The sequence below is a fragment of the Uloborus diversus genome, chromosome 2 (genome assembly GCF_026930045.1).
Source record: "Uloborus diversus isolate 005 chromosome 2, Udiv.v.3.1, whole genome shotgun sequence".
Classification (NCBI taxonomy): Eukaryota; Metazoa; Arthropoda; class Arachnida; order Araneae; family Uloboridae; genus Uloborus; species Uloborus diversus.
The window spans coordinates 125079524-125102062 of NC_072732.1; the positions used below are offsets into that span (position 1 = coordinate 125079524).

At 33.6% G+C, this 22539-nt stretch overlaps 1 protein-coding gene across 1 annotated transcript in view; it reads left to right on the forward strand.

Moving 5' to 3' along the window:
• The first annotated feature begins 2466 nt into the window (after positions 1-2466).
• Positions 2467-22539, forward strand: part of LOC129217319 (uncharacterized) — a 37007-nt gene continuing 16934 nt past the window's right edge. The window contains exons 1-3 of the mRNA XM_054851599.1: positions 2467-2529; positions 6502-6796; positions 11427-11535. Coding sequence (XP_054707574.1) covers positions 6509-6796; positions 11427-11535 — 397 coding nt within the window. The 5' untranslated portion in view covers positions 2467-2529; positions 6502-6508. The remainder of the gene's footprint in view (positions 2530-6501; positions 6797-11426; positions 11536-22539) is intronic.

Consider the following 22539-nt stretch of genomic DNA (forward strand, 5'->3'; position numbering starts at 1 on the left):
GGCTTAAAATGAGATTAACTGAACATCACTTTTCCTACTTTGAGATCAATGAATTGTGCAATTTAACACGTTCTTGCTAGCAAGCAAGAACGCACGTTCTTGCTAGCAAGCTCTTCTAAGCACGTTTGTTTTCGACGGTAATTTTTTCCGGATGGCTGAAGGTCTTGCTATGGGCAACCCTTTGAGTCCAATTCTATGTGATTTGTATATGCACTATTTCGGACTTAAATTATTTAAAATTATACAATTTGATTTTTACGTCAGGTACGTTGACGACATTTTTGTGCTTTTGGACTCGCCTGTCAGTGAACTTGATAACCTTTTATCCATCCTAAATACTATTGACCCACATATTCAATTTACGGTTGAATTGGAATCTGGTAATTATCTTTCTTTTCTTGATGTGTCCATCAATCGTCATGACAATACGTTTACAACTACTGTTTTCCGTAAACCCTTTGCTGTTTCTCTCCCCCCCCCCTCCCACAAGTTATCCGTTCATCCTCCTAAACAAAAATTGGCTGCTTTTAGATCTTTTATTTACCGTGCTTTAGCCATTTGTTCAAATTCCAATTTACTTTCATCAGAACTGAATTACCTACGAAGTATTGCGGTGGATCGGGGATTCACATCAGATATTATTGATACCATTTATAAGAAGCTATGTAGCTCAACTAACAAAAATCAAACACTTACTCCTGTGAACTATTCGAGTTCCGTTGTCTTACCCTTTTTTCCTAAAATCAGTCTACAAATTGCCAAAATCTTAAAAAAGTTTCATTTTTCCGTCACTTTTTCTCCTGTTAATAAATTAAAATTTTCACAGCTTAAACACCCTGTTCACAACCTTGACAAATGGGGCATTTACAGTGTTTCCTGCCAGTGAAAATTGGCCTACATTGGGCAGACTCGACGATCCCTCAAATTCCGGATAAAAGAACACGAAAATTACGTCAAAAAACAGGATCTCAAACGCTCCTCTATTGCTCAACATTGTTGGTCCTCTGGTCATAATTTTATTTTTTCTTCTGCCAAAGTTATTCACGAGTGTTCGTCCATTCATGATTTAGATTTTTGGGAGTCATATTACTTATGGAAAAATGCTAATTTAATCGTCAATGATTTGTCTAGCACTCCCCCCTTTCCTAATGTTTGGAAATCTGTTATTTGATTTATTTTTTGTCCGTGACGTTTTCTCCTGAGTGCAACTGTCCTCTGGAGCTCTGACGTAACCTTGACGTCATCGTTTCCGGTATTGCTCTCATATCTTTTACAACTCGTCTCTCATTCCATTGTTCGCCTCGACTGTGTTTTAGTCGGGTGAACCTGTCTTCGTTTTTAATGCACTGATGATGGCACTTGTATTTTAGAGTGCCGAAACAGCTGTTTGCTGGTTTTTTAACCTTTTTACATTCTCAATTTGTACTTTATATACGTTGTCATATTTTATTCACTATGCAGTACAAAGTTTTTGGCCACTTTTTATGAAGTCAGAAGTTGTTTACTGAAAATGGTCACTAGCATTCGGAGGTTGCCGAAGACGAGGCAAGGTGCTACGAAAAGTAATGATAAGTAACGTTTCTTTTGCAATTGTTTGTCAACGTTACAAATTTAAGAAATTTGCAACGTGATGTAACGTTTCAAAGTCACGGTTTTTGTAACGAATAGATAAAGCAACGTGATATCACGTTGCGTGGGAAACGGTAACGATGTTTCAACTAATTGCAACGTGATGTAACGATGACGTAACGTTTCAATGTTACTTGGGGTGTGGTTAAAGCAAAAACTGCTGCCCCTGAAAATTGGCTGCCCTAAGTAGCTGCTACTCTGCCTATTGGGAAATTAGGCCCTGGTCAACCCCTGTTAGCACATGCATTTTCTCTGCTTCAAAACTTTTATTTCTTTAGAAAAAGCGGTTTTTTGAAACTTTCATTTAGAAATGTAGGAAAAGAGCGATGAACGAATCATTTAATAAAAAATGTTAATCTTTATAATCGTATTTTCCTTATTTTAAGCGTTTTGGCTCCTCGTCAGAAAGATGATAAAAACTCAATCTGTTTATATTTATCCCTTTTGTCAGTATTTTTCTCGCAATCCTAAGTCTATGATCATATCAGGGAGGATCATATCATATGCATGTAATGTCCAAATGATAATGCACTACTAAAATGCAGAATACTGAATCAAAACTTCAACAAAACACCCGTAGAGAAAAAGTGCCACACCGTGGGTGGGCTCCATTCTTGATTGCTCAAAAATCTCTATTTCTCCTTTGAGTAGGCTAAATTCCATTTTTCTCCCTCTATTAACTCTGTAGTATGAAAAGTGTGAAATATATACAGCTGATTTTTCGACTTGCAATAATCTCTTATGGGGCTCAGCTTAATTGTTGAAATGTTTCTTTAACTGTAACCACTTTTCATAAAGTGCTCTCACAAAATGAAGTGAAATAATCATGTATTTTGACTTTCCTTCGTCGTGGTCCGTGAAAATTCAATTTTTGATTTGGCAAAACTGATTGCTAGAAAGGTATCTATTTATTTATTTTAAATTATGTCTATAATCCGTTTCCAATTTTGTGTGTTCCGCTCTAAAATTGTTGCTTTGCATTACTTTCCCGGTGTTCTTTTCCCATCATTAAAATATTATTGGATTTCTGAAATTTCATTTACCTAATAAACCTGTTTGAAATTATAGTAATTTAATCAACACTAACCTGTATAAAATTAAAGCAAATTTTTTAGAACGTTAGACTTAATGGATACTCTAAACTTTCTATTGTAAAAGTGTTCCCAAAATATTAATGATGCTTAAATCAGAGCTTTTTATATTAAACATGAACCAGTTCTATGCTAGTGTCCTGACCATTTACAAGAATAAGAACGAATTAATACCTAATAAGGTTTTTAGTTCTTTTGTATGTAATGAAATCCATGGATTTTATAATTGAAAGTGATTTACATTTTTTACAGTGAAAAATTGGACATGATGTATTGGAAGGAAAAATTTTCTTCGTTAGAGCAACATCTTATTGATCGTAGCAATGTAAAATGCTGTGTTCATTTGATTTATCATTATATGTGCATTTTTCAATTGAAAGAATTGTGTTTATCGGAGTATTTTAAGTATATGTTCAAGAAATATCCTCAGTTTAAAAAATTCCCTGATTAGTAGACATAGCCTGTTACAGAAAAATGCATTTTTTTCATTAACACTAGAAAGAGGGCATTTTGTGTATACCTAGAAAGACTAGCAGCGCGGTCACTTTGAGCGCCATACTGAAAAGATTGGAAATTCCCTCCTTTCGGGATTTTTAACCATGGAAAAGATTTGTTTCAACATGTCAGAGTTTAATTTAACAATTTAATCATAATGTAGTCTGCAAATAAGTCTCAGATAGCTTTTTTTTTTAATTTTGCGTTCAATCAATCGAAATACACATGCTTTACACGATTGGCATTAAAAAAGAGCAAATTTGTACAAAAAAGAGGAAATTTTCTTAGCATGTAATAACTAACAAGTACTATAATCAACCATGCATGTGTTTGGTTTAAAAAATATCTAAATATCTCAAGGTACCCTACATTACTATCTTTTCACAGTATTTCAAAATACTTTTGTTATCACATCACCTGTATATTAGCCATTAACAGTTTTTTTTTTTGGCAATCAGAACAAATGCTCGTAGGTTTATTTCCGCATAGTTTAATTTCACACTATTTTAATCTTTTTCCTGAGGTAGATAGTTATTTATATGCGGCAAAATTGATCAGTGGAGGACATTGGAGAAATAAGAGTTCTGTTTTTTAAATTTCCCCCTTTTTTTCGGCGTTGGAACCTTTTTCCTTTTTTTTTCACTGCTTTTTATACTTTGAGCATCAGTTTTTATTAGAAAGGTTTCTTCTGATTCAAAGTCAGAAGAACAATCCTTTTCTGCAAATCTAGGCTCCAAAAAATATTCGCAGTAATCTCATGAAAGCAAACTGTTCTCATCACTAGGAATATATTTCTCTTCAGATAAGTCAGACTGTTCATTCGAACCATAATCTGTTTTAGATAAATCTGCAACAGTTTCAGGAATTAATGTTCCTATCAGTTTTACTTGTCAACGGTTCTTCTCGACATCATGAAGATAATTATGTGACTGAGCACTTCATTATCATCGAAGAAAATAAACGTCAATGCTTTAAGCAAAGCACATGTTTTGGTGCTCAAAAGAATTCCAGCAAACTTTTTTGGAATTTACCTGTTTATATTTCCTTCTTTTTAGACCCAAAGTAATTTTATGTGTCCAGTCACATGCTTTTCGAATTTGTCTTTCTCAACTTTGCCCCCTGTGCAGATAGCAGAAAACTGAAGCCATGCAACCAGCAGGTGTTTCGCATTTTCCTAACAGTTCAAAGAATTAAACCTGACCAGCAGGTACTACTCAAGCTCAAAAGAACATTACTCACCCTGACAACTAACAATAGTCCATAGTACACACAACTGATAAGAGAAAAAAGAAGAAAATGGATGCATAAAGAAAGATTCACTTAGTGGTCAAAATGGCCGTAGTCAATCTTTCTAGGTATAAACATTTATAGCGACTATAATAATAATCCTAAAGAAGAAAAAATACTGTTGTAAGATCTTAATAAATAGTTAGGAAAAGTCAATGAAGGAAAAAGAGTTTGAAAACTAAATGCAGCAAATATGAGCATTTGAAAATCGTTTGTGGTCAAAATGACTGCTTCCGTCTTTCTAGTGTTAATTTAAATCCAGCCTGCAAGAATGGAGGACTAAAAGGGTGGACCCATGAAGTTTTGTAGTCTGTTGAACCAGTGAGTAATAAATTCAAAGTTGCCAAGTTTTATTAATTTATTTTCCCAAAAGTAGACTGTACAGTAATATGTACCTATTTTTAAAAAAAGCCCCCCCCCCCTCCCCCCCCAAAAAAAGAAAAATCGGAACTGATGTGATATACCCCACCCTTGGCGACTTTTTCCTGTTGGTGCCAAGAAAGCGTCGCCAAGAAAACGATGTATGACGACATATGTCATACATCGTTCTTAGCGATGCTTTTTTAGCGCCAACAGGAAAAAATCAGATAAGAAAACACGATCAAAGCACTTCAGAACACAATATATATAAAAACAACATAAAAGCACAACAAAAAACATCACGAATATATGCTTCAAAAATGTACAGGGCCGGGGTTTTTTGTAAACATATTAAAATACAATGAAATAAATTATTGTATAAATTACAAGTCAAAATTAATGCATTAATTTTTTTTTCATCATTTCTCCGGGATACGAGCCCTCGGTCTCATAGTACTTTCGTAATGAGACCTTGGCTCGCCGGCCCTGCCTCGGTCTCATTACGAAAGTACTATGAGACCTCTGGCTCGCCAGGACCTCGCTCCGCTCGGTCCGTTATCCCTCCGACTGTTAATATACATTACAGTCGGAGTATGATCACAGTTATGTATACTACAAGAACCCCTCAAGGATTTGTAAAAACAAAGAATTTTGGAAGTGAGAGGTTTTTTTTGAATTCTAAAATAAAGAACTTACCTTTTTATATGGTATAAATATTCACACTCAGTCTAAAACAATACATCATATGACAATGGCACGTTACAGATACACACCACGTTGGAGTTAACTTTTAATTAACCTTCAAGTTTGAAGAAACTGGCATTTTCAAATGTTTTTACTTCAAAACACAACTACTAAATTTAAACTAACACAAAATAAGCATTCCTGTAAGGTATATTGCACGAAACAACACCGCGTCGTAAAATCCCCCTAAGAGCGGAACATATGTGCACCTACCTCCACGGACACACGTGCGAAAAGAATTAGTTCACATCTGTACTTCCCAGGTATATTCTGCAGGGTTACTAGAGCTACCGGAAAAAGTTTTATCGCCAACGTTGGCGATTTTCGAAATGAGCTAAAAATTCTATCCTCGCCAAGGGGGGGGGGGGTATATCACATCTGTACCGAAAAATCATTTAGGAAAAACTAATTTTTGAAAATTTTAAATAATATGTATTCAGAAGTTTTAGTTACGTTCTAATGGTTTTTGCTTAAAACATTTTGTGTGTGTGTGTGTGTGTGTGTGTGAATTCCACATGGAAACACTGTTGTTGATAGCAATTTTTGTGATGTCATTCATAGCTATCATACCAAGAACATTCGATCCACAAGGATTTCCCCTCATAGTAGCACCTTCAGCTTCGAATTCTCAATTAACAGTACCTAATTTAAGGTGCAGTTTTTGCTCAATTAGTCACCATATCTCAAGTCACCATGTGACTTGAGATAAAGTAAAAAGTAACATCAAAAATGAGAATAATGTTCTTTGATTTGGTGAAATTTTTTTAATATATTTTTTTTTACATTTTATAACAAAAGCATGATGTACTCTATCAGCGTCACAATATAAGTTTTAAAATTACAATTTTATATCTTTTAAAGATTTACTTTAAAATTTTTCATGTTCTTATTGCAGTGTCAGGATGACCAAAGATTATTATGGAGATGAAATTATACCATTACCGTCCTCTTCATCAGAGGATGAAGAAGAATTTGACATTGGTGGTGAAAGCGATGCATCAGATGAAGATTTATTTCCCCAAGCTTCAGATTCTGATTCTGCACCAGAAACTGTATCATTCAAAACAGCAGAAGTAAATACAAATTTATTGAGAAAACGAACTGCCGAAGTTATAAAGACTCAAAAGGAAGAAAGACGTAAAAAGAGAAAAGAGATGCATCTGAAAAATTCAATACAAAAAGAGGAAAAAGTATATATATATATATATTTATATTTTTTTTTTCTGAAATTTAAAATGTTTTTCAAACTTTAATAGCTTGTTATGTATTTTGATTCTTTTCTGGTTTTGTTTTCTTTTAACATCAGCTTATTAACTTAACTTAACGTCATAAGTTAAGTATTAAAATATTCAAAGTAAATATTACTTTTGATCATAAACAATTCATTAGTATAAATTATTTAATGTATATTTAAATAAATAAATTAAAACTTTACTTAAATAAATATGTTCATTTTCATTTTTTAAGAATTACAGAGAATAAAATTTTTTTAAAACTAGCTGAATTAACTGGAAAGAAATGACCAGAGGCAGCACATTTGTACATTTTTTTTTTTTTTTTTTTGAAATATTTTTGAACTAGGTATATTATACTTAAGGGTTGATCCCGACCGGAACTAGTGCTGTGAGGCCCCTTTGCAAAATTCCACGTCGTAAAAGCAATCCATTCACAAAACGTGAAAAGACAGCATCATAAAAGCTGTCTTTTCACAAAATTCATCGAAATGTTTACTCAAGTTCTTATGTGGAAGCTTTACCCCACCTGTAGCTTGCCCACCCTATCTTACTGCTTGCTCAGGAGGGGGACGACGCGGTGATTCATTACTGCCTTTCTACGGAGAACCTGAAATGTTCAATCTTGAAGACTCATTTTACACCAAGACAAAATGTAGTGCTAATATTTCGACTGCTTTATTTTGTTTTAGTGACCGAGTGCTTCCAAATAAAATATGTAATTTACACAGTACCTGGAAAGTCATGAAAATCATGGATTTTAAACCTGATCAAATTCGGTCATGGAAAATCAGTATTATCAACAGAAAATGCTCAAAAATCATGGTAATTGACAATTGGTCATGGATTTTAGTTGATAACGTACCTGCTTAACAAAGTTTTACAGATTAGGCTTAAAATTTACTCATTTTGAATAAATAATCCAAATGAGTTTAAAAAATAGTGTAATTCCAAACAAATGAGTTTTTTTTTAATTTGATTTGTATGATTGTAAGTAGGAACCACTATTCATTACTTAATGTTAAAAATTAAATTATTCTTGATTAAAGTGAGACAATTTTATAACTTTATTTCTTAAGCAAGCACCATAGTTCTTCGATGTGTTGATTTTGGAATACTTTTCGTTTTGTAATTTTTTTGAAGTTCTGTATTCAATACTTTTATCTACTAGAAAATTCAATTTTGGGCATGCCATTTTTCTATTTTGTGTTGAAAGTAATCGCTTTCTCTATTGGTTTAAAAGAAAGAACTGTGCTTATTTCTTATTGGAAGAGACATTTGCAGCTTTCCACGGAGTTCGCGAAATCTCTTCTTTAATCCACCATTGGACTTAGGAGAAAGCTTATTGCTTTAAGGATTTAAATAAAATTAAATTATTTGGTTGTGATGCTTATGCCAAAATTCCTGATACTCGCAGACAAAAATTAGATCCGAAATCTAAGCGAATGATCTTCATTGGATATTCTAGCATGGGATATCGATTAATGGATCCTGATACGCACAGAGTTATTGTGTCACGTAATGTTCGCTTCAATGAAAATAAAGTATATGTGCAAGATAGAAGTAATTCACCAGACGAGCTCCCGAAAGCAGAAGAAAAAGACGAGGGAAAACACGACACCGAAGTAAATAAAGAGTTTGAAGAAAACGAAACAAAAGTTCCCGCAGCTACACCCCGACGATCAGAAACAGAAAGTAAGAAGCCTGAACGATATGAAGTAATGTACACGTCAGAGGAGACGTTGACCTTTTATGACATCTCAAAACACCGGAAGAACAACAAGCCCAGTGGAAAGGTCGCGATGGGGGAAGAATTACGCTCCATCCCGATAAACAAAACTTGGGAACTGGTATATCTCCCTGATAACGCGACCCCCATAAAGTGTAAGTGGGTGTTTAGGAAGAAAAGAGATGGAACTCTCAAGGCCAGACTTTGCACAAGGGGCGACCAGCAGAAGGAATACATGCAAACTTATTCGCCAGTCATTGGCATGCCTTGTTTTACGATTAGCTCTTGTTTCGATTCTTCAAGAGGATTTAAAGGCTTATGTGATGGATGTGAAAACAGCTTTTCTGAATGGTGAGTTGCAGGAAATTGTTTTTATGGAACAACTGCAAGGATTCAATGATTCATCTGGCAGAGTGTGCAAGTTAAATAAAAGTTTATACGGATTAAAACAAGCTCCTAGACAATGGTTCTTCAGATTTTCGCAATTTATGTTAGAAATTAATTTTAAGCAGTTAAACTCAGAACCGTGTATTTTCATCAGAATTGTGAATGGAAGAAAAAATAATACATTTGTTTATATGTTGATGATATTCTTATCGCTGGATTAGATGATTCAGAAATAATGATTGTGGTTAAACTTCCTTCAAAATGAATTTCAGATGTCCAAACTCGAACCAGCTTCTGAATTTTTAGGAATTCGTTTGGAATTTACTTCTACTAAATTAGTGCTAGATCAAAAGGAGTATATTCTTAAACTATTGAAGAAATTTAACATGAGTGAGTGCAAGTCGAGTGCAACACCTTTAGGAGCAAAGTCAACTCCAGCTGACTTTGAGGAAGGAACTATCTTCAAAGGACCTTACCGTGAACTAGTTGAATCTTTATTGTTTCTTGCGATGGACAACACGACCCGATATACTGTTCGCTGTGAACTGTCTCAGCCAATTGCAGGAGAATCCAACAGAATCGGCTTGGAACGGACTTAAAAGAATTTTAACGATATTTAAAAGGTACATCGGATTATAAAATTGAAATTGTGTATAGTAAGTGTTGTGTAATGTTGATTTATCTATGTATGTTGATTCAGATTGGGCATCAGATCCGCATGATCGCAAATCAGTTTCAGGTTACGTTATTTTTTCATAAAAAGTGTTTAATTTTATGGAGCGTGAAGAAACAAAGTTCAATAGCTGTTTCTTCTACTGAAGCTGAGGTACTCGCAGTTGGTAAGTCTTTAATAGATTTAGTGTATTGTGAAAATATTGCATGTGAATTTCTTACTGTAAATAACATTGTCATATATGAAGATAATCAGTCTGCAATCAAATGTATAAAATAATGAAAATAGTTCTGATAGATTGAAACATATTGATGTTAAGTTAAAGTTTATTAGAAATATTTTAAATGTTGAAAATATATATATTGAATATGTTTCTACTGATAAGCAAATTGCTGATATGTTTACTAAGACTCTTCCTAAATTTAAACTGCATGAACTTATGTCATTGTGTTGTTTAGTAATAAGCGATTAAGGGCGGGTGTTGAATGTAATCGCTTTCTCTAATTGGTTTAAAAGAAAGAACTGTGCTTATTTCTTATTGGAAGAGACATTTGCAGCTTTCCACGCAGTTTGCGAAATCTCTTCTTTATTCCACCATCGGACTTAGGAGAAAGCTTATTGCTATTTGTGAAACATCATTGGATGCCGAAAATCTGCCCTCTATTCTGTTTAAAGAGCCACAGTCTTGTTTATCGGTCTTCACTACTTTTCTCTATGTCATGCTGTATGTGTGTCCCCATGTTTCGTATTAAATGTATTTGTTTATGTTCAACTGTCTGAATCTCTGCTTTACACAACCTTTCAAACATTTTGAAAGACTGTCTTGGGAATTTTTGCAGCTTTCTCCTTTGTCACTGAGTTTCCCATTTTACTTTTATTTATTTTATTAACTTGATTTAAATTATTAAATAGCTGACCATCACCAGTCAGCACCATTATTGCCAGATCTACAGGTTCAAATACTGGGGCTCTTGAGTTTGCATTTGATTTAAAGCAGTGTATTAGATTTCAAACTTAAATGCACCTCAAAATTCAATGATTTGTATAAGAAAACAAAGATTGCAAAAATACCAAAAATCATATGCTTCCTAATTTTACCCACAGCAAAAACTTTTGAAATGAATTTTTTTACTTACTTCTATTTTTTAAAAATTATTTTATGTTAGTTAATTTTAATATTACTTTTTTATCATTATTTTTGAGCAGTGGCATTCAACCTGATCCTTGCAGCCCACACTATTAAAGATTGATCTTAATGCTTTAATAGTGTGATTTGAAAGGTTCTATCTAACGCTGAAACATTTGTGTGAGCTAGAACCTAATCAGCACTTATTTAACTATTGTACAAAATTTTACGCATTTAAATAGTTCCAACTTATCTTTGAAAAAGGTTCATTTTATTCTTTAACAGTCCTTGAATTTCCTTGAAAAAAAAATTTTTAGTTTTACAAACGTAAAATATACGAGAAACACTGAATTAAAGTTTTTATTTATGTAAAAGTATACAAATTATGTATCATTTTATTTTAAGTATGAAACTGGAAAGTAAAATTTTATTAAAAGAAATTTGTAATAAAGGAACAATTAACAAAAATTGTTGCTATAAAAACAAACCTTACAAAAATCGCAATTTCAGAAAGAAAGCATTATCACATGAAACAGATCATATCTAATCTTAACATGTTTTTGACATTTCATTTTACTTGCGTTTATTTGAATACATTTAAGACTTTTTCGTAACTGTTTATTAGAATTGAGCTCTTGAGTGAAATAATTGAATTTTTGTTTGGATTTTTTAGAGGAAGAAAATCAAAGAAAATTTATTACCTGATGATATGCTTGCAAAATTGGACAATAACATTCCCCCATCTGAAGAAATTGTGCAACAGGAATTGTCAGATGTTGAAGGTTTGTTTGGCATTTTATTAATAATAATTCACTTTATGAAAAACATTTTACAAAGTTATGCTTATTGAAATACAGTTTATCTTAAAAAATACAGGTTGTCTATAGTTAAAGGACCCTAATTTAAAGTTATCTATCAACGAAATTGTTGCCTCAGAAATTTGAAATTTATAATATGTAAACACAGTGAAGGATTGGGAATTGGTTTGAGTGAAAAATTAAGCTAAAATTTCGCCACTAGAGGGTGCATTTTATGATTTGCACACTTGCTATACATTTGAAATGGTTTTAAAAACAAATCATTCATCAGAACATGTTCAACATGAAAACTATCATTTTCGACCAAACCTTCTAAAATTGTGAGATATATCTTGTTCTACAGTTAACCACAGTATGCTCTCGGAAATGCTACAAACATTTCATGATGTGCTGTATTTTTAAGATCAGTTACAGTTCTAGAGTTATTGAGATTTCATCGATATGCCAGCTGCCCCAAACTTTGCCAATCGCGATCTTGCGACAAATTGCTCCAAAGACCGCTAAATGAACTTTTCTGTGCCAAAGTCAGACAAACTTGCGTCGTAAGTGAGATTTTGCACTAAATGTTGCAGTTTTCTTCAGCATATTTGACAGTTTTTGCAGATTATCATCCAGTTTATGAATTCAGAACTTGTTTTTTACAATTTTTTGACATAGTCCCCGATTTTCTTTGCATTTCAAAACCCGATTGTACTATCTGCTTTTGAAAAACCCAATCGTTTTCATTTATTATGTGATTCCTGTTTGTTTGGCTTGAAAAAACCATTTTTTTTCAACTATTCTTATCTTTTGTTTTCAGAAGAAGAGGACTTGAAAGTTCATCTTCTAGCCAAGCCCACTCGAAAATGCAACCCAGTTGCATCTAAATTGATCTAAGCGAATGCCATCTGTAAAAATTGATATTGTTCACCAGTTTTTAATTTTGGGTTTCTTAAGATTTTAGGACTGAAAATTGAAATTTAATTGTGGTTGGAAACATTTAAGATAGCAAAAATCGGGGAATTCTAATGATCTGGCAGTGAACATGCAGTCTTTTCAAGTTTCTCACATTCAGGCCTTTTTTCCATTCTTAGCTTCTCTTAATTTTTTTTTCACTGTCTTTTTCACATGTATTTTAAAAATTCCTTTTCTCATAACATCATTTCTCAAATTTTTTTTTTTCTTTTTCATTTTAATTTCATTATTAATTTTGTGGTTAAAATATTTAATAGTTAAAAATACAAGATTTTAATGTTTGCCGTTTTCTTGATCTTCAGATTTGTTAATCAATTAGTTCAGTAAATAACATATGTGCCCTATATATATAATATAAGGTAAAATATAAGTAAATAACTTACACGTACCATAAAAAAAGATTAATTAATAGCTCGATAAAACTCGCTTGTTACTTGTTGAGGTAAAGCTTTTAAATCTAACCATTCTTTCTTATTTTTTTAGCCTTTTTGAATAATTTTTTGAGTTTTATGTATACTGTATATTTTATGTAATTTATATATATGAATTACATAATCCTTATATATTATTTTCATGTAGCCTGATTTTGGTTTCTACGCCAGATTTTCCTCCATTCTAGATTGATTTCTTTGATTTACGCCTTATTTTAAAGCTTATGGTGCTGGCTACTGACGAAAAATAGACCCACGGTCTAAAAATTGTTTTTTTTCAGCCGAAAAACCTGTTTTAAAAGAACCAGAATGAGGTTTTCGGTTAAACTTATAACTTTAATTTGCGCTACGATCCCGACAGAGCTGAATAGCTTGATCGGCAGAGCGTTCTCTTCGTAACCAGGAGAATCCGTGTTCGTGCCCACGTCCGGACAATCTGCAACAAAAAATTAAGAGAAATATTGCGCATTACATGAACACTTAATTAAGTGAATAACGACTATGAAGGAATAAAACAAATGAGAAGGAAACGCTCCTTGCTGTTATGAAAACCTGATGCTTAATTGTAAGGCTTTTTTTTTTTTTTTTTTTTTAAAGATTTTGGCTCCGGTAAGAAAATTAAAGCATAATGTAAACGAAAATATAAGTAACAGGTTTAAGATTTCAGACTACAATAGAATTGTTTTTTGTTCAGAAAAAAATAATAAATCATATATTAAAATATATATTCTTCTAATGAGTTTTGACTCTTTGTACAAATAAAAAAATTACTACCTCAATTTGAAGGGTAAAATATATATGTTTTCTTCTTTTTGCAAAAAAACAAATAGCTTATCACATTTTTACTACATTCGAAAAGCTACGCTTAAAAAAAGAGCATAGTTCAATTTATTTTGTATTTTAACCGTTCTGTTAAATGATGAACACGTGCTGCCATCTAAGTCATAACGGTTCAAGCAGCCTGCGGTAATAAATTGTAAAAATTTTCAAGAATAAAAAAATGTTTCTTCAATATCTTATCTTATATATTATTCCCTTCTCATTTTAAAACATATCAGGCTGGCTAATGAAGAAAAATAGACTTATGGTTGAAAAATCAAGTTTTCGAAAACGCCCCTTGCTGTTTCAAAACCTTGATGCTGCCTGTAGTTCTTATCCATTTTTTAAAAGCAAAGTTCTAATGCAGTTTTCCATTTTTTACGTCGCTTTCAGCACAAAAAAATAGCCTGTGTGTGTGTTCATATTTTAATAAAGCTTAAAAGCACTGGACTTAGTTGTTCGGCTTAAATTGATAAGTTTTTTTCGGTAGAGCGTTCGGCTATAAACTATTCGAACTTCGGACAAGTTTGGGCTGTCCGAAAGAATATCAAATTTATATTAGTATTACTCGTTACATGTACTCATAACATACAAACGTAATAAAATAAATGCAGTGGGATTGCTACTTGGTGTTTCCACTCCTTTATGCAGGCTACAGTTATCATTCGGATAAGTTGACTGTTAATCGAAGAGTGTTCTCCCTTTTTTTATGCTTTGACTACATCCAGACCACTCAGCATAATATAAGCATAAAAAAGTATTAGATTTACCAAAAGGAAATCCTTTTTGTGCAGAAAAAACATTTTCATTGTATGCTGAAATGTAGATGTTTCTAATAGCAGTGTTCGACCTTTTGTACAAATGAAAAAATACTACGCCAAATTAAAACTATGAGTTTCACCCAGTAAACCTTTAATTTTTTATTCGCGCAAATACGATAGAAAGCATTAAAATTATTATCAACCTCATTAGCAAGAAATCATTTTCTACTCCTCTGCTTTCTGCTGAAAAAAAACAAAAACATTTTGTCTACGTTCGAAAAATTACACTTAAAAAACGGACTCGGTTCAACTGGTTTTGGTTTTGAATTTTAAGTGTTCGATTAAAAGAGAAACATGTGCGGGCATTTAAGCCGTAACTGTTAAAGCAAACCTTCTATGTGAAATAGTTCAATATTCAAAGATAAAAACACTTATTTTCAATCTAATTTATTACTTCTCTAGAATGTTCGTTTCAATTGCTACGTGAGATCTTCGTCATTCTTTAATCAAATTCCATGCTTTTCGAATAATTTTAAATCGTATCATGCTGATTAATGACAAAACATAGAAGCATGATCTTATTATTATTATTATTATTGGCAAAAAGCTTTTTTGCTGTTTTTTACTACGCATTCCTTTAATGAATAGCTTTCGAAAAGGAAGGCGCAATTGCTAGGTTTGTTTGGGTGTCGGGCTGTTACTCAGAATGGCGCCAATTCGAATCCGTGCCAATAAATATCTCTCAGTCAGTCAATGATCAATCAATCGTCAGATGCTCACATAGGCAGGACTCTGTTTGCCACAACCTGTTTTTTTACATGCACAATTATTGCTTTTTCACGAGTCACTACTCAGCCACACTTTTAATGATATTTATGTTTGAATTGAAAATATGTACGACCAAAAGGTGAGCGATGATCAAATTATCACAACGTTGTAGTTAACAAGGTTTTGTTACTGTTGTCTTTAAATTACATGCCTTCTCTTCTGCGCTTACTTTTTTTTCGGTTCTTCTTCATAATGTTCTTCCTTTGAAATTCTTAAAGAGCGAAATACCTTATGAAACGATTCGAAGCACAGTGGCGGAGTTCCGCACGGGTCAACTAGTAGCAAACAAATTTTAAAAATAGATATCAAAGCACTGCAACTTAAATGTGCACTAAAGCAGTGATGTATTAAGCAAAGTAAGTTGCTGAACTATTTTTAAATTAGAAGAAGTGTAAGAAAAAAGTAGAGCAGGACAAGAATTGTCTTTTGTTAAAAATATTAGACAAAAGCAAAAAAGATATAATAATAAATGTAATTAAGAGAGCTTCAATTAGTAGGAGTTTTTGCATCCTCAATCTGTTTTTTTTTATTATTTTATCGTTTCACACATGTTTCTGTGTGTGAAATATACATAGTTTTGTTTCAAATTGATGCAAAATTTAAATTTTTGCTGCTACAAGATGCTCCAAATTTGCAGTTTTACTGCTCCAGGCTGCTCCAAATTTGCAATTTTACTGCTCCAGGCTGCTCCAAATTCAGTTTTACTGCTCCAAGCTGGTCCAAACTCACCATTTTCCCGCTCCAAGATGGCTCCAATAGCGAGTTTTGGTCGGGTCATCCCTGAGATTTACAAAGTGTTTGAAGTTTGGTGATTGGTAAACAGTGTATTTCATTAAAAATGCCCTCTGACGGTAAAATTTTGAACCTTTTTTTTTCTTTCACTCAAACCATGGGTGCAAGACCTTCCGTCTTGGAAAAAATTTCCGAGACGGAGATCGGGACGGAAAGAAATTCGATGAGTCCTTCAGTTTTGACTTTAAAAAAAAGTGTTTCAAAAATATGCTTTGATAACTGGACCTTTGCATAACTACGAATTTACATCAACATTCTCCTCGATTTTCCGCCATGGGCTTGTTTTGTTTGCAACGTGCTTTTGGAAGAGTGGCTTTTAAACTCGCGTCGTTTGACTTTTTTTTTAAGTAGCTCTGTTATTTCCAACTCACTGCATTGCAGACCGAGGAGTTGCTCGCTAATTTTTCGAATTGACCACCTTTTGTCTCTATTTTTCACTTGCTATTTTAGATTGTTTCATTTTTTCTCATTTGCGTTTTTTTTTTTTTTTTGCAAACTTTACACGCATAAATGAAAATTATGTGCGCTCTTAAATTGTCCTGTAGTTGAATCTGGATCACCGGTTGAGAGTGATTGATGATGGGATGAAATGTTTACACCAGATCAAAGGGCGTCCACATACCATCAGGTAAAACGGAAACTGTCGGGTATTTTGAAAATTTCAATAAAAATGGGAATTCTGGAAAGAATCGGAGGCAAATTTCAAGCTGGTTTGAAACACCGATTGGCAACTGTTCCTGCATTTTTGACATGTTTCTGGTAAAATGTTCCAAGACTTGAGGAATTACTAAGTTCCAATAGAATGAAAATATGGGTGGGGGGGGGAGAAAGGACACGAAAAAGAATAACAGCAGCACGAGTTTGCGAAAAAACGCTGCTCTTGCAAAGAGGGCAAGTCCGCAAATTCCCACGATACTGAAGTCCTAAAACATTTATATTTTGGAGAATCTAAAAGGGGAAGGGGGGGGGGGGGGCTACTCAAGGGCCCCAGAATAAAAAATCGAAAAACTTAATTGTAAGCTATTTTTGAAGCTAGGAGTGGTTCCAGATTTCTCCTCTGCAAACTCTAAAAACAAAAGGTCAAAAATGTTTAGGGTGTCTTTATTGATGTAATGTGGGGAGGGTGAGGTTTAAAAAAAATTGGAAACTGGAGTCTAAAAAAACTAATTTAGGTAATCTTTGGTGAATTTATGAGAGATGGTTTCGGTGTTCTAACTAGTGATGTTCCGGATATCCGTATCCGTATCTGCGGATATCCGAGGGAAAATAAAGATCCGTATCCGTTACTTTTTTGACGGATCTTAAACGGATCTTTTCTATTCTAAAAATTTTTAAATGTTTCAATAAAAGACTCTTAAAAGACTCTTAAATTCCGCTTAAATTAGGTTTTATTCCCTATTTAAATTATAATGTATCATTTCCAAAGTCAATTTGTACCCCCTCCCCAACGCAAAAAGGAAGGGGTAATAAGTTTTAAAAGTGTGTACCTGTGTGTATATTTCTGGCAAAACAGATGAACCGATTTTGATATTTTTTTTTCATTCAAAAAGTGACTTGATCAAGAGCGTTCTTACTTTGGTCTCGTTTTTGTAGAACTTTAATTACCGGGGATATTAATTAAAACCGACTTAACGCTTTTCACAATTATGGTGGTAAAACTTATCCGTACGTTAAAAATTACATTACTTACGTTATCCGTTCTGGCCCTTATTAAAAAAATTAAGTTTTCTGCATTTTACATTTGTTTGGAACTTCCAAGTTATGTATAGTAAAAGCTATAATCTTGTTAAGTAAATTTTAAATGCAGTTCTAAGCCTTTATACGCGTGATTGGTATTTCATAGTCTGAAAATGAGGAGAAAAAGCTCAATGATTTAAAATTTCTATCTGCTGTTCATTCATATTTGTTAACAATATGTGTTCTGACCCACGAAATTCATCTTAATATGAGGTCGGCCTTCTGGGACTTTTTTTTTTAAATTTTTTAATTTAATAATAGTTTTTGTTGTTGATGTGTGGTTTGTGTTATTCTTCATTTTGGTTTTTCTCAGCATCCTTCAAAAAAAAAAAAAGATACTAAATTCCTTATCTACTGTTTGTAAAGGTGTTCGCGGCTGTGTTATTTTGTCGGTCGGAGTAAGTTGGATGGAATGGGTCAGCGCTGCATTTATGCTAAAATAAAATGCGAAAAATTATTTCTAGCCTGTCAATTAGCAACTTTACACTCTTGCTCCTGTATCTACACCGAGCAGGCTAGAAATAACTTTTCACATTCTATTTAAGCATTAATGCAGTGCTGACAAATTTTTTCCAACTCTCCCTCAATTTTAACAGAGATTTCTTTAAAAAGTAAATCATGGTCTTGGCTATATTTTCGCCGGAGATGACATTTTTTGAAATAACAGTGCCATTATTCTGACAGGAATACCTTCCGTAACAAATTTTACACTTGGATAGTTGAATTGGGTAAAAAAAAATTGAGATCCATATCCATATCCGCAGATCTTGACACTAATGATCCGGATCCGCGGATCTACGTTTTTAACGATCCTGCACATCACTTGTTCTAACTTGAAAATGTTTTGTAGCTGATGTGTTGATAACTATTTGAGGGCTATACTTAAATGACTTAAGACAAAGGGTATTTGAGATCCTCTGACGAAAAATGTTTGTAATTGAACTTTTATAGGCTGTCTTTGGCAATGTCAAGCGGGGGGGGGGGGGGGGGGAGTGCCTCTCTTTAGGCGAAATTCCGATACTGGAATCTTAAAAGCGCAACTTTAGACGATCTTTAATGAACATAAGGGCCGTTTCCATGGACACTTTCGACCCCGGAAAAAACCTGCTTTTCACCGCATTCCGGTTATTTGCGGGGTTTATGTGGAATCTTTCTACTCCTGCTAGCTTCTGGAGTGAAAGCGGTGTTTTTACCCAGAATGCATTACACCGAAACAAGTCTGTCTACTAGCCGCTAAGGATGCTGGGTAAAAACTGCTTTCTCTGGTACAATGAGAGAACCTCTTTATTACATGGAAATGGGGAATTTTTCAATCGGTTTTTTTGTAAAGCCAGAGCGGGGATTTACCGGGTCGTAAAAGGCGTTATAGAGGCAGAGGGTGGGGTTCGGGGTCCCCATCCTCCTTCAAAGCTGAAGTATTCAGACCTCTGCTTTAGGTAATCTTTGGGGGCCTTAAAAAGAGGGAATTCGAAGGCTTTCTCAATAAATTTTAGAGATTAAATTCTTAAAACTTCGGTTATGAAAAGGGAAACCGCAAATTTAAGTCAAATTTACTGAACTTAGGGGAAAGGGTTCGGGGGTGGGGGGTCCTCTCTCTCTCGAAAATTTCTCCATGCTGAAGTATTGAAATACTATTTTGGCTATTTTTGAGTGAGTTAAGAGTTAGGGAACTCGGGGATCTTTCTCAAAACATTTTTGAAATTGAAGCCTTAAAACTTCGGGTTGTCTTTGGCGATGTGGGAATGGGAGTTGCTCTTTCAATAGAAAAATAAATCTTAAACAAACTTAAAACTGCCTTTACTACACCTACTTCACACAAGGAGAGGGGAGTATTCCGCCGCCCAGCCCGAAATATTATCGTTTTTGAAGTTTTAAGAACTCTTGTTTTGGGCTATCATTGGATGACTTAAGTGGGAAGGGAGTCGAAAGCTTCTGTCAAATAGTTTTCGAAATTAAAGTATTAAAACTTTTAGGTGTTCATAAGTTATGTATATAGGTAAAGGGGGTACTGTTCCTTGAAAAAAAAATTAGAAACTGAAGCCTTAAAAGCTCAAATTAAGGACGTTTGTGGTGAACTTAGAGAAAGGGGATCGGGAGATCCCTTCCAATTATTTTTTGATGCTGAACTATATAAAACGCTTCTGTAGGCTGTATTTGAGTGCCTTTTGAGGGATATGATTCGGGAGCCCTCCATGGAGTGAAGAATCAGTTCTGCTATTGTTTTTTTTTAATTAATGAATATTGGATAGTGTTCCTCATTTAAAAAATACATCTACTTCCCTGAAGCTGTTTTATATTGCTTATTTTACCAACTGCTATATTATAAAAGAATTCTTTTACAAATGAAGACTGAGGGAATGGTGCCGGTTACCATAATCCCCATAATCTTCCCCCTTTCCTTCCTTCTTTTTTAGTTTGTTCACGCTATCTTGGGTAGACTTTCCGATGAGAACTGTTATTATGTTGCTGAATAACTGATTTATGTTGCAAAACTGAAAATCTTATTCCCAAGCGATTTTATTGCTGCAATAAAAATGTTTACGATCGGCAAAAAACAAATAGCGGGGAGCCCTGAACGGTTTTACCCCTAACATCATCCAACATCGTCTAAAATTGCGTTTTTGGAACTTCAATTTCGAAATATTGCCGAAGGAGATTTCTTGAACTCCATCCCTTCAAACACATTCAAAAAGTGTATAAACGTTATGAAAGATGAAGTTCATTTTTAAAGCTTCAATTTCAGGGAAAAATTTCTGGGGGAGAGCTCCAGACCCCCCGTTATTGGCAGGTTTTAGATATTTGGAACTTTAATATCAAATGCTTAAATAAAACAATTTAAACTGGGTCCATGTTGTTAGAAAAGACAGTCCTTAAATTTAGATTAAACACAGATTCCAAAACTGCCATTGTTAAAATCTACAACAACAACACTTATACTCACAACTTTTTCCTTAAGCACGCAGGAGGGGGGGTGGCGGGGTTCAAAATATTTCCGTCTTGAACACATCACCAAACTTGCACCCATGACTCAAACAGATTCACATCTCTTCATTGTGTTGTACACAAAATTTCATTAATTTTGACAGGGGTCTGGCCAGAGCAAATTTGGGTCCGTTAACGGACCCTTCACAAAAATCCGATCAACCAAAACGGACCTTTCACAAAAATCCGATCAACCAAAACGGACCCTTCACAAAATTCTGGTAAACAAAAACGGATCTTTCACAAATTGTTTTTTGAAAGAGCAAATCTCAAATTAAAATAATACAGCATATTTAAAGTAAAATTAGATGAATCAACTTATACAAAATCAGCTAATTTTGCAAAAGGAAAAAAAAAATCGGGACTCTTGTGATGCTCCTGCAAGCGATAAATAATTGTTACTGCCAAATAAATATAATGCCTGTTGTTGGTTTCTTTGAAAGAAATTAACAGCTGAAAGTCTGTTTGGTTTATAATTTTGCTTGTTTGTTTTATGCAACGGTGTTGTTGTAAACTTCTTGGGAAAAGCGTTAACATTCTCTGAATAGGCGTAGTAAGCACTTTTCTCCCCACTCATGATTTAATCATCAATAATATACAGCGAAATGAATTTAGAACTGCAAAGGATAGTATGGGTGGGGCGGATGTGATCGCTTCAGATAGGGTTACAAAATTTAAACTTATCGCCACTTAGTGTCTGGTGGTGCGATGTTAAACTGTTATTTTGGGAGAAAGTTATATGGGTTTGGTTTTTCGATACTAAAAAGGATAATTAACTTTACATAAACTTTTATTTACCGTTATTTTTTTTTCGGTATTTAAAATTTTCGGTATTTCATTTTCAAAATGTCTATAATTCGGTATTTCATTTTCAAAATGTCTACATTTTGAAAAACGCAATCTTTTTACATCCGATATGAGAATCATATTTTATTCTTTTTTTCAAGCTAACTTCGCTTTATCAGGATGCAAATAAATGAAAAGTCTCTTTATTTTTGTAACAAAGCTTATTTCAAGTTTTTAAAGGGGAATTCCATTTTCTTTTATGAGTCAATATTTAAAATGCTGAATCGATGGTTTATTTTTTATTTATTTATTTATTTTTGCTTCAACTGTGTCCAGATATTAATGATATGTTTATCATAGGACTCTAAAATGCAATTCAAAAGTAATTTTATCAAAAATATTTATTTTACAAGCCGTTTTTATACTTTTGATTCCTTCACTTTGAAAATTGCAATCTCTTTGCATCCGCTGTGGAAATCTGATTTTTCGAATTTTCGATGTTTAGTACGCTTAGTTAAGAGGTAAACAAATAAAATATTTTTTTATTTTTGTTAAAATCACGGAGTTTATAAGGTTTGAACGAAACTCTGTGCTCTTAAACAGTGTCTTGGGTTAAAAAGTTACATGCTGAACCCCTGCCTAATTTTTTTTTTCTTGCAGTTACTTTAAATACTATACAAAAACATTTCTAGTATAATTTAACATGATGTAGAATGGTAGATAAATATTGATACTTGAGGGGAGCTCATCTCCCAGGGAGCGATGCCTCCCCCCTCTCTTCAAATACTAGAAAAACACTCAAGAATGATATTCTCAACAGAAAAGTAAGAAAACACTCAACTTTAAATGTCAATGATGCAGTTTCCACCATCTCAAGA